Here is a 16924-nt window from a genome sequence, read left to right on the forward strand (position 1 = left end):
TCAGTCATTGATGTCAAAAAGGACTACATATCAAGTACTTCATGTCAAAAGAGCATAAACATCATCACCTCCACTAAAAATAAAGAAGTAATACAAGTGACTATTGATTTTCATTCCTACTAGCTCTTTTTGCCAAGATTTCCTTCTGAAGACTGATAAAGTATTCTGCTTGAAATGAAAGCATGACACTAGTATCCATAGACATTATTTTTGCATACTCACTTCGAGCCTGAAGTTCAATTTCCTTTTCTCTAAGAGCATCTTGCTTTTGCTCAGTAACAAGTAGCAACTTAAATTGTTCTGCCTTTATGCGGTCACTTTCTAATCTCCTTACCCTCAACTCTTCCAACTTAGAACGGATTTTCGAAGATTCATTCTCATTTTCACCAACATGTTCTTTGGACTTTGCTTTTTTTACCGCTTCCTTTGCAGCCTTTCTTCCAATTGGCCTCTTCAAGCTCGTAGGTTTAGGAGCTTTCGTATCATCGTCTTCTAAATTGATATAATATGTAGCCTTACTAGAAGAAGCCTTCAACTTTCTCTTACTTTCGATTTTTTGATGTTCGTCCATCCATTTTTGCTGAAACCTCAAAATAACCCAACAATGGTCAAGTAGAAATGCATGACCTTCCTTTGTATTGAACGTCTCTTTTGCCTCCACAATCTGACAAAGTCAACAATGGTATAATCACTTGCATGAATTTAGTCCTATAATGATTCAACACCATCGATCAATAATAAGTAAGCATGGGTTCAGAATGTGAAGGTAAAGTATTATTATCATACCAACATATATCACTATGCCAAAAAATGCTTCAGATGACAGATCAGATCTGTCATCTGATGAAGTAAAAATCTGTTGTCTAGGTGGCTTCCGTCTCTAAGCCATTCAGACGACAGATATTCTCCGTCGTTGATAATGCACTCAGACGACAGTAATCTGTCGTCTGAAGTACCTAATATTGAAGAATCGGAGTCTATCTATCGTCTGAAACACCATACAACTGCATATTAATGTTGTTGGAAATTCACTTCATCAACGGATTCAAAAAATAACTGTCGATGTAGTTAATGTAAGATGACGGAGTTTTTGTTGTTTCTGTCGTTTGATTGAACTAATATTAAGCTTAGTTGATGCTTCTGTCGTCTGATTTGAAGAACAACGATAGTTATATGTTGACTGATTTCGTATGCAACAACATAATTATGTTGTTTGAAGTTGGTAGAAACAACATATCAACCACCTACTTCTGTTGTCTGAGAGCTCTTTGAACTCTACTTTTCTGTTGTTTGAACGTGGTAGAAACAACATATCAATCACCTACTTCTGTTGTCTGAGAGCTATTTGAACTCTACTTTTCTGTTGTTTGAACTTGGTAGAAACAACATATCAACCACCTATTTCTGTTGTCTGAGAGCTCTTTGAACTCTACTTTTCTGTTGTTTGAACTTGGTAGAAACAACATATGATCATTTGTTTATGTTGTTTCTATTTTCTTGATACAACATAAATTGTGCTGTATTTTCTTGATATAACATAAACCTTCATATATCTGTTGCCTTTCAACCATTTCAACATCAGTCATTTACAATCATCAAAACCATAAAATTGGACTAAAATCAGCATTGAAAATGATGGCTACGTTTCATTAATTGCATCAACATCATCCAAAATACAATCCATAGTTCCAACTCTAAACCTAGCCAACAGTTACATTATGATCGAGAGAACCAAAAAACCATCTTATCTCGATCATTTACCTAGTGCACCAAGTCAAAAACCTATAAGGTAAAGAAAGAGTAGCTAGACAGAGCAACTGCATGCATAATTTAAGTTCATCAACACTTTCCATCAGTTGTATATAAATGCACAAAAGCAGTTCTAAGTGCTACTCATCTACCTTAAACAGAACCAAAGTTAGAACTGTATAACATGATTTGCCCATTCAGCTCGAACCACATCATGATGCCTTCTCTTCTTTTGAGCATTCTTTTGCAATTTCCTTAAGGCCTTGTTAGTTTGTTCATCAAAGATCGACTTCTTCATTGTTGAAACCATCTGTACATTCACAAATGGAAAGAAACAACGAATGACTTTTAGGAAATATATAACAAAAAAGGCCAACTCAGTTATAGGAAAAAGGAAACAAAACAAGAATTAATCACCCAAAATAAGAGTTAGAAAAGAGCTTGAACTTGACACCAAAAGGACAGGGTTGAGAGAGAAAATTACTTTTCAGTATAAAAGAACCAAACAACCTTGGTAATCATAATCTTGTACAACATCATCATCTACTAGCCACCTGATGAAAAAGACAGAAGGCTAAGTATTTAAAATACATCATATCAAAGAACAAAGTCTATATGAAAGATGCAAGCTAATATTCAAAGGCCAATAATATATATATGCTCATTAAGTATTCAACATGTGGGAAAATAGGTAGATAAAAAAGTTGGACAAAATTGATAAAATGCAAAAACTACACAAGTCAAATTGGAAACAACTAAGCTTTCCTACCTAAAATTAGAAAAAAAAAATGGAGAACATTGAAAAGATAAAGAGCTTGGCCCTTATGGCCAAAAGACTTGCATTAAGGAAATTACGGATATCTGCGAAGATAAACAGCTTCACCATTTTATCCAGAAAGCTTCTTTAAGCAGACCTGCACATAGGGGAAAAAAGTATACTAAACTTGGAGAAAAATTTCAAAAAGAGAAATGGGAATGAATAATATTTTTCATACTCAACAAATATATATCTGTTACCTATAGATAAGAGTTAAACAAGAAAGTTTAATGTAGTATACAAAACCAAAACATGAAGATGATGACATCTGCCAAGGTACCAATTGCAATTAAACATGTATATTTAAATTAGAAAGTTGTATGAGCAGCAATACCTCTAAGAGTTGCAGAAATGATAATGATTTTACTAATTGAAACTCTAAGAACCTTGTGCTGAGAAAAAAATGAATAAAAGGATCAATTAAGACCTATACTTTAGGTGAAACTAGTAACTACCTTAAGTGAATATTCTAAACATAAAGTGCAAAATTGTAACAGTGCAGAAAAATATGCGAATGAATGTTTGGCCTTATTCCCATGACTCACTCCCTTCTCACCTTCTATCATATACATTTGATCCCTCTGTTGCCAAGGCCGAATCCATCTCTCCACCAAGTACTACTCTTCTTGATTCTCTCTGCAGCCCTCAACTGAACACAGTAAGTCCAAATTGACCAGCTTTAAATTAAAAACACCAAGTACCAAAAGGGAAAACATAAACTAAACCAAAGAGAGATACATCAGTAATTCGGTAATTCCACTGTGAATTCAATTATAATAGATTATATCAATCATTAGATCCAAACCCCTAAAGAAAAATTAAATCCTCTTATGTTTTCAATATTATGAATACACACCCTGAAAGAACATATTTAACAAATACCTGTACAAAATCAAGAATTTTCTCAAGTTGCTGCTCCATTTGCTCTAGCTGAAACCTGCCACGGAAACGACAGAAAACAAGTTTAGCAGATGTAGGTGTCTCAATTCATTCACATCACTGACCATGAACTTTTTCTCAACCAAAAACTTAAATCCCTAATTCAAAATCTGCAAACTCATTTAAAATAATATCTAAAATTTTTGAAGCACCAAAGCTCTCAAATCTGGTTGGATCCCAGATTAGTTTCTCTAGAAGATTCTTATCCCCATTCAAACCACTTCGCAGTTAGAACCAAAATAAAGCAAAAACGATATTGTAGATATCAATCAAACAAAATCAGTCACAAATCCAAAAAAGAGAATATAACCCTAGGAAAAAAAAATAACAACTCAGTAGTGACTTCACACAGATCGAAAGATTGCCAGAAAAGAAGAAAAAGAAAACAGAAATCCTAGAAAGAGAAACGGCGGAGAGCGAGGGACAAGATCTTACCAGAAACAAACAAGGGATTTGGCAGCATGTGTGTGCAGAAGAGAAGATTTTATGCATACACGGAGATGACAAGGGGTTCGATGTTGAATGGTCGCTGATCTAGGATTCAAAGGTGATTTCATGAATATAGCTCTCACTCGATCAAGAGAGAGAACCGGAGAAGACGAAGTGGAGAGCAGAAGGGCTTCTTCTGTTTTCTTTGTTTATTTTGTTCACGTCTCAAAAGGAGAGAAGGCTTCTAAACATTTCTCATTATAGCCAAGGGCCAAGCTGTTCAAAATTTTAAGCGTCCTTATTAGGTTACAAGGACTCAAAATTTGGTTCCCTGTAAACTCAAAATTTGGATAAGTGTCACCACAAAACTAAAACAAAAAATCTGCAAGTGCACAGCCATAAATGTATTCTTAGCACCAACCTGTTCCAAATCAAAGGCTTCAAAGGTTGGAAGCCCCAATTCCTCCACAGCCACAAGGAAATTTCTGACGTTTTCGAAGTACTGAAATGCTGATAGAGCTGCCCCGTCAGGAATAGGCACAGAGTTACAAGGGCCTTCAACAACCTAAGAACAAATAGGCAGTTATCTTCATCAAACCATTCAATAAACAAATAGGAACATATAAAAGAGCCTGAACAAAGACAAAATACTATAATTTTTACAACCCTAGCATAACTTATAGGTTTCTCACCCAACTTCCACTGTCAGGCTGATTCCACTTCTTGCATATGCCACAAACATGTTTTGTCAACTGCAACAAACAAACAAAAATAATAATATCGTCAAGTCTAATTTATCACTGCCTATCGTCAAGTCTAATTTATCACTGATCATCTATAATCCATCTTCAAACTTCACAAAACTCAACACAAAGGATCATTGTGTTTCATGCTGCAAGTAAACCAACCGAGACCGAAACCAAAATCCAAGTCTAGTTACATCACCTTAGTTTGAAGCATATAGACAGACACTGCATCACAAACTCAAAAACATTAATCAAGATTTTCACCAACTATACATATATAAGTAGATACATGTACAGATATACGGTATACACATATATAAGAATAATGAGTATACGAATTTGAAAGGAGAAGAGTGGTTACTGACTCTCTTGGTCCAATTCAATGGCCTTGTACTGGACTCCCAATTTTAGAACGAAGAGCTGCTTCACGCAAACACAGTGAGGACAAAGCTTGTTGCAGCAAATCAAAATCTTATTGTCAAATTTCCAAATTGGTTCAAAACGATCGACAATTCTATATATATAGACACACAGAAGAAGATGAAGAGGTAGAGAGAACCTGAAGATGACTACCGGATTGGACGAGACGAGCTCCTTCACCTTGCCCAACGCCATTTCGAAAACGACGACTCTTTCGATTTTGAAACCCTAAATCCCCAAATCGCTCCCGATTCTGTGATCTCTGTTGGGTGTAGATCCGGACTCGCAGTCAGAAGCATGTGGTGCTGACTTTCGATATCATTGGATGACGCAGCCTGGGTCAACTAATTGGAGGCCGAAGAGTCCATTGGTAGTGGCGATGTCGCCAGATGATGCTCGGAGGTAGAAGATGGAGAATTGAGAAACCAGATCTACTTTCTCTCTCTTCGTACTGTCTTCTCTCATTTCTACGCTTCAATTTCTAAAGAACTTGACTTGACCCGGCTTTGGTTGTTGGTTTGTAGACCGATATGGAAGAACAACGAGGGTGGAAGAGCATCGAAGAAGAGGTGCTGCTAGGTTTGGGTCTGGGAGATGGAAAATGAGTTTTCTGATTTTTTTTTCACTAAGTGTGGGAAAGCACGCGGGGGGGTCTAGATCTATTAAAAGATAGATAAGTTTTAGTTCAGCCAAAAAGAGGTTTTTGTCCACACAAGAAGAAATAATTTCTTCAATTACTCAGACAACAGAATTCTGTTGTCTGAGTTTTCTAAATTACAACAAACTTGAAAAAATTGATCTAGTATTGATTTTGATACTATTTAGACAACAGAAATAGTTAAAACTGTCGTCTGAAGACGTTCAAAAAATCAGACAACAGAAAAAACCTCTTCTGTCGTCTGAGGGGTATGGTCTAAAGCATTTTTTGGCATCGTGTATGTTTATATATATATATATATATATATATATATATATATATATATATATTATATAATGTTTTTCTTTTTGAGGAAGTTAATATGATAGATATATATATATATATAAATTTTTTTTTTTAGGTAAAGGTTCATGGCCGGAGCTTGTAGGAGATGAGACTGATTCAGAATAATTGATGTTGATAGTTGAAGTAGATATATTTCTAAAGCTTTGCAGAACATTACATGATGAAAAAAATGCCAAATAGTTATTATGTTTGTGTTGAGCTGCGTACCTTATCTTGTTCCGTGTAACCACTTCTCCGTAAGTGTTCAATTTGAGAATAATATCCACAAAGCTTACTCACAATGCTGCTCATTGTTGACCAACGGTTCGTTAATGATTTTTCACTCCGTTCACCAGACCACTTCTTGTGTTTTTCAAAGAAATCAGTAATTCTTTTCCAGAATTGTTTCTTCTTTTGATCGGCTCCTTTCACTGGGTCTAAGCCAATATTGAGCCATGCAAATACAAGAAGTTTGTCTTCTTCGATTGTGAAGTTGGCCTGTCTTTGTCTTGTCTTTGTGCTTTCTTGCTGCTAGTTGCATGTGGTATCTCTTCATAAGTGTAAACTTTATTTGTAGGTGTCTCTTCATAAATGCAATCTTAATATGGTGAATGAGCATAGGTAGAACCATTAGAATGATACTGACTTGCCGGGAAATCGTATGTCAGATGTGGTTCATTGAGGTCATTAAGGGCTGATTCGTTGTTGAGGAGGTTAGTGAAATTCAATGGCGCCTAATCCATCTGCAAAAACATAGCTTCGTAGTTTAGAAAATTGTACTTCTGTAAGTTTGTAGCAACCATACTTACATCAAGCTATATTGAAGACCATTACAATCATGTAATTCATTATGCCGTTATGGAAAGTAAAATATTGCTTAAGTTTTAAAATAGCATACATATACAACCGACAGACAAGACAACCCATTCTTAGAAGTATCAGCTCTTGCCATTCCAAAATCATTTCATGTATGAATATATCTTCAAGACTGCGTTCTAGCTTTATTTCATTTAGTTCCACCATAGTTAGTACTGTATGCTCACTTCCGTGTTCTTATGCAAGCCAAAACTAAAGAGCTAGCCTAACAAGTACAGTATCATTGTTTCCATACTGCTCATGTTTCTTCCTAGTCCAAAAAAAAAAAAAAAGGGGGGGGTTGGGTAAATATATTTTATACCAAAATGGAATTCCATTGAAATACTTAAACATGCAATTATTAGCAGATAGTTCCTTCAAAACCAACAGTCCCTTTAGTGTTTCAAAGTGAAGAATGGGAATGTGAAGAAAGGAAGAAGGCTCCTTGAGTTGATTATAAAAATATGACATCAGATGGTTCCATACCTTATCTTGACAAATACAATAGGTAGTATGCTAACAAGTCTATTAACAGAAGTTGAAAAGACAATTTTTACAAAACATATACATAACACAAATAATGTAATCTGTGACACAAAATAGTCCTTCAAAGAATAGAACCAAGCCCGTGGCACAATGTCTATATTTTGAGATAAAGCCTAAGCATTACAGTAGCAAAACAATGACCATATAGAAGTACCTGATATGCAGAAGTAGTAGAACAACGAAAAAAACAATTGGCCATTACATGCATTGCATCATAGAAACATTAAGTCAAGCTCCCCATACGCAGAAGAATAATCAATTATGTGAAATTTCATGAAAAAAATATTAAAAGCATACTTGGTCACATCTTAAACGCATTAGATATTATACAAGGTAAAAAGTGGCATGACAGACAATTTCTTAAACAAATCTAACCTTGTAAAAGTTTACAAGAGTCTTTGCATACTATTTTCACATTCTCTCCTTTCCAAGTATTGCAAAAGAAAAAAACAAAATGTATCAATATAAAATTCCTATACAATGGGAATGCGCATAAACAAGCAACACTCTTTTCATGAACCAATAGGAACAAAAAGAATAAAGCCTAACTTAGCTTCTATCATTAGCTTTAAGCTAAGCAGAAACCATCTTCAATGCATCTTCATACCTACTCGGGTGTGTGTGGATCTTAAACAGTACATATATTTAAGTATATTTAAAATCACTACTCATGTAGTCGATGTAAAATAATCTTACGCTGACTGTTTATATCTTTGTACGAAATTGATATATAGGCAAGTGAAAGGAAGAGGATTCATAAAACTCCATTAGGACCCAACCCAGAAGGCAATCATCGCCCACCATCTAAGCAATGAACAATTATCCACTTATACTTAACATAGTAAGTAGAACTAATTAAAGGATCATTACATTGGTTAGAGACCAGAGAACTTGAAAACAAAGGTAAGGCATGTAATGGATGGTAAGAGGGGACAATTTAAAATCAAAATCTAGCAGCTATCTACCTATATATTTCCAGTCCTACATATGTACCAACAATGGTAGTTGCTTCCAGTCCCAATAGAGGTACTTATTTTCTATGAATGAACATGCACAACCAGAATTCTCCCCAGAGACCACTACGTTTGATAGTCTCCTTATCCCCAAAGTAAAAGCACACTATGTAGGTGTAAATCAATCAAATACAATAAACCTACACCTCATCTAATAAAACCAGTCAACCTGCTTAGACCATCCAACAAAACTATGTATTGATTTGCTAGTGGGAAGGAGAAAAAAGTGAGGTTACAAGTGGAATAATTACTTTGGGAATCCAAGCCTAAAAAATAAGCAAATATGTCCAAAAAAAATTTCTGGTAAAGTGACTATCACCGTTGAGTACATTTCACAAGCTGACTTCGTGCGTAAAGGGAGTAGAAGAGGATACGATTCCAAATGATATCCACTTGTAATGCACTGATGAATTAATTGATCGAATCCCGACTACAGATCCCTACCATCTAGTAATTCAAACAATTTAGAGGACAAGCATGAGGAAGATCAGGAGAGATCCACAGTGAAACTCTAGATCCCCAATTTGGAACGCGCGTGAGGCGCGTTCATTAGAGAAGCCAGAATAAACGTACATTCCATGTTTATTATGATAAATACGTTATGCAAAAGGAGTGGTTCTATTCATACCTCCTCATTTGGTATATAGACTTCCTTCTTCAAATTTTACTATCAAGCTTCCAAATTTGCCCCCCTTTTTTTCTTCAACTGAATAGGGGAAAAAAAAATTTCTCTTTTGAAACAGACAAAAGCTTCTCAGTGGTGTAGGAAAAGAATCAAGCTTCATGTACTGGAATTGGATCACCAAGTCGAGAAGTAGAATGAAAATCCGTAATTAATAAAGGCTTTTGTTTGCTGGGAAAATGAAAATCTTTTGAAAGAAGAAAGAAGAATACCAATTAAATATAAACTGAAGGCAAGAGAGAATATTTCTTCCTCTCCAAACTTTTTATGTTCTCCTCTTTATCTCTTTTGTTTTTCATTGTACCTACAACATGATACCAACTGTATCAAGTGGGTTAGCCTAGAACAACACCACACTTGTCCCTATGAAAGCCATGATTGGCTTCAATATTTTGGAACTGAAAACTACATATCAAAGTTTTGGATAGGGTTTCCTTGGGGTTGAAATTTGGATCATCTATACTAAAATTAAGTAAATTCCAAATTGGTGGAATTTGACAATCAATACCTCCATGACTAAGGAGATGGAAAGACAGAGAGAGGAGCACAAAGGAGATGGAAAGGTGAAAGGTTATTGTCACGCCCCTGATTTTTAACACAAATAAAAATCGATATACAATCTCATAATTATATATATATGCGTGATCAATCAGCCATCAATACAAAATACCTATAAACTTTTTCCCTTTTAAACCAATTACATATTGATGCCCTGAACCCACTGTGTCAAACTGTCAATATTGACCCGCTCCACAGAGTCATATATTACATAAGCTTACGAATTAAATTGTCAACAACAAAATAAAATGTAAATGCTGCTCAGAGTTAACTATACAACGGAAGTCCTTATCAACGGTAAAGTGGAAAGGCGCTACCTCCACTTCAGCCCCGATTATCCTAACCTGCAAGATTAACCCCTACACCGTTTGAATAGTGTACCGGGTTGTCACACAACAAACCCGGTAAGCTTTTGCAAGCCCGTATGAGCAACTCAGAACCACCACCAAACAACTCACGCCAAAACTAAGGAAAACAACTCACACCTTGATTCCTTAAATACCAACTAAAGAAAGCAACTCACACCTTGTTTTCTTTCAAATCCACAAAATAAGGAAAGCAACTCACACATTGATTTCCAATTCAAATCACGAAATAAAGAAAGCAACTCACACCTTGAATTCCTTAAAAGCATGTAACATAGAAAGCAACTCACTCCATGGTTTCTATCAAATGTAACATAGAAAACAACTCACTCCTTGGTTTCTATCAAATGTAACATAGAAAGCAACTCACACCTTGAATTCTATCAATCGTTAATAAGGAAAGCAACTCACACCTTGTCCCCTTAAAAACTGTTAATAAGGAAGCAACTCACACCTTGTTTCCTAATAACACAAATTCATGAATTTAGATATAACCTCGCACCGTTACCCCATAAATTTCAAAGGCAGACAGACTAGAGCTCTAACTGAATTCGTAACCACTCGTCCGGCCAAAGACGTGATTACCTGATATTCTGCCCAAGGTCATAGACCTTCATTCCTCGAACTTTTTAGTCCTTTGGAATAAAACATTAAAGGAGTCGCACTGGACCCAAAATGTTACACAAATCTCAATGCTTTTCAAAACAAATTGAATCAACAATTCCATAATCATTTGTTTTCCGAAAAGCCACAACACAAAATAATAAAAAGCATCATTCATGCATATTGTTTTCATAAATCAACACAACCCACAAACACATATATATTTCACGTAAATATATATATATATATATATATATATGTAGTCATCTGCTCAGGAATGCCTACTAATACCAACTATAGTTTGCACTTAAATCAATAACTCTCAAAACGATAAAGGTAATTCTGTTCATAAATGAACCTTGTGAGATTACTCACCTCGAAACTCCTGCTGCGTCTTCACACCACTAGACTGCTTACAGAACACCCTCTGTCAAGCACCTAAGGAAGTACAGTCTTGATTCAGTCAACGAATCACAATTAAATAAAGTTTGAATCCCCAAATCGAACTAAAATATCAAAGTAACGCCAATTGAGGCGAAACCACTTCCGAAGTCTCCGAAATACTTCCACGATCGATATGTCCAAACCACAAGTCGATCGGACGCTCGGATCCTCATAGATCGAATAAATCAACCGGTATGAAACTGTAAAAATCATAACAAATTCATATGAACTCCAAAAATTGCGTATTATATATCAAAACACTCGTATCGACGAGTAGAAGATATATAATACCAGAAACAGTCCCTTACATGGCCGGAACGCAGCCATAGGCTGTGGCGCACCGCCGCCGGCCAAAACTCAATATTTCACAAAACTTCCAACATCAAAGATGTTCATCTCAGCATGCTTAACCATTTTCATAACTAGCACGAAGTCAGAAACTAAGTATAAAGGGTCAAAAACTACCTCGCAAGCCGTGGATCACTGTTCAATCCGAGTTGAACCAACTTCAACGTAAATCGATCCAAACAACCACCACAGATCGATCAAGGAGGCTCCTGCGAGCTCCCCAAGCCTGGTTTGAAGCTTCGCCGACGTCGGAGATCGGGGAATCGATCGAGTCCGATTTCCTCAAACTTCGCCGCCTTCTAGCGCCGCCACCACCGAGAATCGCCGCTAGAGGATGCCAGAGGGACGACCAGAGCAAGGAGGCGAGCTGATCTGGAAGATTTCTCTGCCGGAGACCACCGGAGCTCGCCGGAAAAGCCGGGTCGGGTCAAGCGTGTTTCTTTGATTCTGAAGGGGCAGTCGAGAGAGAAGAGAGAGAGAGAAGAAATGCTTTCCGGAAAAGGAAATGAAATTATGAAGATATTTTCGGAAATTCCCTATTTATACTAAATAGGAAATTTTTTCCGAAAGCCATAACTTCCTTGTTCAAACTCCGATTTTCGCGTTTCGCATGTCCACGAACTCGTATCGACGTGCTCTACAACTTTCGTGAAGGAATTTTTCGGAGAATCTCAACGTATCAAAAGTCAACTTTGAAACCCCCCCCCCCAAATCCACATTTTTCGAATAAAAATTCATCCGAAACACTTCCGCTCCATCCACGAGCCACGAAACCGTCCAATAACCATAAAATTAATTCCGGAAAATAATTACAAATTTCCGGGGTATCACAGTTATTCTTCTTCTTTATTTGGTAAAGGGCTGAAGAGGAATTAAATTTTTACAAAAATCAATAGAGGTCCACATATCAATTGTGGATGTATATGAATAGAAACGCCCATACTTTATATTTTTAGACTTTAAAAATTTAAAAGAAAATAAATTTATATCCAACATGACCTCTTGACTTTCTCAAAAAAAAAAAAATAGTAAACTACATATACCCCCCTACTAAGATTCCAAAACACAAATAACTCCTCACCATTTGGTTTTACACATTTAAGGACAAAAGTTTACACTTAAGGACATTTCGTCTTTAATGAGTCTTTTACTTTCCTTAATATTTATCTCTTCCTTATGTAAAAAATAAAAATTGACGGAGCGTAGTGGGCCCATGCTTTTGAATTTGTTTGTCTAAATATTTGCAGGAATAAACTCATCCTCTACTCGAAGGTAAACAGTTATTTTACTATTCATAATTTCGATTGTTGACAGACTAGAATTACTTGCTATTTGTAAGAATACAAGCAAAGAATTAAAAATAGAAAAAGAAAAGTTAAGAAAATTGAAACTCTTTAGAGATAATCTCAACAGAAATACTGCCAATTACTGGGAAACCATATATAGAATCCAAACAAGCATCTATAGAATTGAGCAAAATATTGATAATCTTTTATATATGCTTGAAGAGGAACAAAAACCTCTGGATTATTTGAGCATTGGTTAGATCCGCACATCACTGGTATCAGAGCTTGTAAAATAGCTCAAAGGAGAGAACCCCTCCTTAATGGGGACAATGTTAGAATTGTTATTAGAGAAAATAAATTCTCTATTGAAATCTTCTGATGAGAAATATCAGAAGTTGTTACTAGAAATATCTAGATGTCAAACTCATCTAGAAAAATTACCTGCTATAATCCACCAATTGGAAATATTGGAAAACAAACTGGATTATATCAAGGAACTTCCAAAAACGGAAGAAGAAAAGCTGACAGTCGTCAGTAGAAAAATCAATGAACAGCAAAAAACGCTGGATTCTATGAAAAATATACTGAAGGACAAGAAAATGCCTACAGTAAAAAAGAAGGCTAATGGATTCAAACCATTAGAAAAACCAGACTCAAATCTTGTTCCAAACATGATTTTTCTGGAACCATCTACTAGTCAGAATAGTATCCGGTATGAAAACCCGGAGAAAAGAGAAATGAAGATGTTAAGCATCTTTGGAAAAAAGAAAGGAGTACAGCTCCTAAATGCTGAAGAGTTCGAATTCAACGAAATCAAACAAGAGGTAAAAAATTCCTCAATCCCAAAATTAGATTTTAAACAAATCTACAAACGGGGAAAGTTTGATTTAATGGACAGCCATTATTTTAAACTATTAGAGATTACAACCCCCACTACAGCAGGAGGAGAGACTGATCTTCTATTGATCACTCCTTCAGAAGTTGCTAGAGCTCAAGCGAAAAAATATCAATTTATGCATATTGGAGCAGTCCAAGTAGGCATAAATCTGCTTACTCGTGAAGGCATCAATTGTTCAGTCCTATGTGTTCTACAGGACAACAGGTTAACAGACTTCCAAGCTAGTCTGTTGGGAACACTAGAAGCATCCTTATGTGATCAAGTGGCATATTTCAACTGCTTCCCCAACTTCACCACCAGCTTGAAAGATGCAGCTCACTGTCTACGACTGAGAGTCAAGACAGATGGCATATCCATGAAAGAAGATATGCAAGAACTGGCAATAGTATATAGAATATACTATAAATTGATGAGTACTACAGTAGCCCCTAAGACAAGGATAACAAATATCCCAGGTCTTACTACTGGATTCCTCACCAATCAGAAGAACCATTCACAACAGATTCATAAAGTTACTTGGAATGAAGTGACTTTTCCTCTTGAATGGAAATTATCCGGTCCAAAAAAGCAACCGGAAAGAGCAAAAGCAAAAATCTACGAAAGTAGAAAAACTGGAGAAATCAGCCTCAACTTCGACAATCACAGAAAGAGTGATGTCTGTCTTGAGAACCTCAGGATAAACAGCAGTCTTCTGAGAAGAAGCTACAGCACTAGAGAAGCTAGTGTCAGTGGTACAAAACCCACTATTGAAGAACCAATATCAGAAGAAGATCTGGAAGCTGATCTAAACAGACCAGTCCATATGCTCAGAGCTGAGAGGCTCTATGATCTTTATGAAGAAGCTGAGAATTGTGAAAATCCTGAACGATTAGAAAAACTAATCGAAAAAATGAAAGAATTCAAAATCAGAAAGACGAGAAAAGTCTTTCCTTATCAAGATATTGAAATGGAAGATGGAGAAAGCTCCAGAACTTTCATTAGCAGAGAAAAAAGGGAAACAAAACTCCCATTTCAGAAAGCCCCCACGGATAAAAAAGGGGAAAGAAATTCCCAAATATTTGTCCCAGAGGACAATCTGCCAAGAGTTCCTATCACGAACTATGGCATCTGGTTAAATCTAGACAAGAGTCTAGATAAAAGAAAAACCATTGACCAATGGGTAGATAGCCTGATGATGGCTTCTGCACTTACCCTTGGCAAATTTGAAGCACCAGATTTGCAGGTGTACTATGAAACTACTCTTACCGGAGTGGCAAAAAAGTACTACCTATCTTTCAAAGAAACTGCCAGAGGAAGAGACTGGCTTGAAGAGATCAAAAATTCAAAGTCTCCGTATGATTTTGCAGTACCTCTGTACGATCAGTTCTGTGGAGATCTTTCAAATCTAAGTGAAAAAGTCAAAGAAACGGCAAAATCGAATATCTATGCTCTCAAAATCTGTGACATGAGATATTTTGAGGAATACTTGAATGAATTTCAAGAATACTACTGTACAATTTGTGAACTAGAGAATACTGATCTAGTTAATCTGTTGCACAGAAAACTCCCTGAACCATGGAGAACAGCTGTGAGAGAAAGCATAGCTGAAAAGCCAATTGAAAGATTTTCAGTTGGAGGGATTGCCAACAGAATCCGGCAATTACTGAAGGAGCAATGCAAAGCCAATCTTAGAGCTAAGATGGCCAAGAAGCAACTCAAAGGAGTTGAAAATTTCTGTTATGGAATACTGGATATGCCCACAAACTGGGGATGTCATGAATCCAAATTCCCCAGGAAAAAGAAAAAAAATTATTACTCTAAAAAATTCAAAAAGAGTAATCAAAAAAGAGATTGGAAATTCAAGAGAAGTTCCAATTACAAGAAGCAGCAGGATGAAGATCCTAAAAAGAAATTATTCAAGAAAAAGAAGAATACTCATCAGCATAAACAACCAAGCAAGAAAGCTTGCAGATGTTGGTTATGTAAAGCTGAAGGGCACTATGCCAATGAATGCCCGGAAAAGGGTGAAAGATCTACTAAAGCTCTCTTTGAAGAATATGAGCAAATAGTAGAAGTAGCAAACATGAAAGGCTACGAAATAGCCTATTCTGATAATGAAGAAGACGACAGGTCAGTCTACTCTGCTTGGTCTGAAGAAGAAGATTCATCAGATGAGTTTGAGATAGATTCTGAAGTAGAGTACTTCGAATCCAGACAAATGAATGTTTTGAGAATCAAAAACTGGGAAGAAAGCAAGGCAGAATCTTTCATGTCTTCTTATCAGGTGAACCCTGGTACATTCGTTTGTGACTACTGCCTATGTCACGAAAAGAATGGTCTCCCAATGTTTTGTGAAGAGTCTAAGAAGACTTATCACAAAGAATGCTTCACAGCTGAAGCAAGAAGGAAAACCAAGAATGGCCTTGTAAGCCAATTAGTTGAACAAGAATATGAAGAATACTTCGCTGAGCAAAAGGCTAAAGAAGTAGAAACTCTGTTCCAGGAAACCATGGAACCATCTTCCTCAGAAATAAAGGAAGGAATCATCGGTGAAGAAAAAATCGATGAAGATATTGAACTAGTTAAAACACCAGAAATTGTTCCAGAAGAATGTAAACCATTCATTCAAAAGGAGCAAGCTCAGGAAAATGAGCTTCAACAATCCAAGGTCGTCTCTACCAGTAGATATAGCAACTACATTGAGATTGGACTAAAATTCCCGGATCACAGAAAATATCATCTACATGCCTTTGTAGATAATGGATCGGGATTTTACTGTTGCAAAGAGATTTGCAATTCCAGATGAACTCTGGAAAGAAGACAAGAAAAAATCTGCTACTGGTGTTACATTTGATGGGAGCCATCTCACCATGAAAAAAGTAGCAAAAAATGCTCATATCACCATTGGTGGAGGAACATTTATCATCCAGAATGTTTGGCAATCTGAAGGCCAAGGATCTGATTTCTTGTTGGGAAATGATTTTATTCTCCAACAACGATTCATTCAAGATGAAGAAGCGATAGGCTTCAGAAAAGGAGAACGGGTGTTCTGGACAGACCGACTCACACAAGCAAAAAGTGTGGTAGGTCCCGGTTTTACTACTCAGTATCAGAGATCGCAACAGAATAGTGGTGATCTTACCCCCTACAAGCCCAAATTTGAGCCTATACTCCAAATCAAACAACAAGAAGAATTGCTTGTTGAAGAATCTTCTGAAGAAGAAGAAGAAGAAACTAGTGAAGATGAAGAAGCTAGTTTCATCCA

At 36.3% G+C, this 16924-nt stretch overlaps 1 protein-coding gene and 1 long non-coding RNA gene across 2 annotated transcripts; both read right to left on the minus strand.

Annotated features, from left to right (window-relative positions):
* Window positions 1-1626: 1626 nt before the first annotated feature.
* Window positions 1627-2288, minus strand: LOC121053063. Its single transcript, XR_005810617.1, has 2 exons — window positions 2234-2288; window positions 1627-2059 (listed from the first exon to the last, which is right to left on the minus strand). It is a non-coding gene; the product is annotated as an uncharacterized LOC121053063 (long non-coding RNA).
* A 1962-nt stretch (window positions 2289-4250) lies between these two features.
* Window positions 4251-5528, minus strand: LOC112203858. Its single transcript, XM_040505862.1, has 5 exons — window positions 5046-5528; window positions 4880-4905; window positions 4627-4686; window positions 4356-4499; window positions 4251-4265 (listed from the first exon to the last, which is right to left on the minus strand). The coding sequence occupies exons 1-5, from the start codon at window positions 5293-5295 to the stop codon at window positions 4251-4253; spliced, it is 495 nt and encodes a 164-aa protein (XP_040361796.1). The 5' UTR covers window positions 5296-5528.
* Between the last annotated feature and the right edge of the window lie 11396 nt (window positions 5529-16924).

The sequence above is a fragment of the Rosa chinensis genome, chromosome 5 (assembly GCF_002994745.2).
Source record: "Rosa chinensis cultivar Old Blush chromosome 5, RchiOBHm-V2, whole genome shotgun sequence".
NCBI lineage: Eukaryota > Viridiplantae > Streptophyta > Magnoliopsida > Rosales > Rosaceae > Rosa > Rosa chinensis.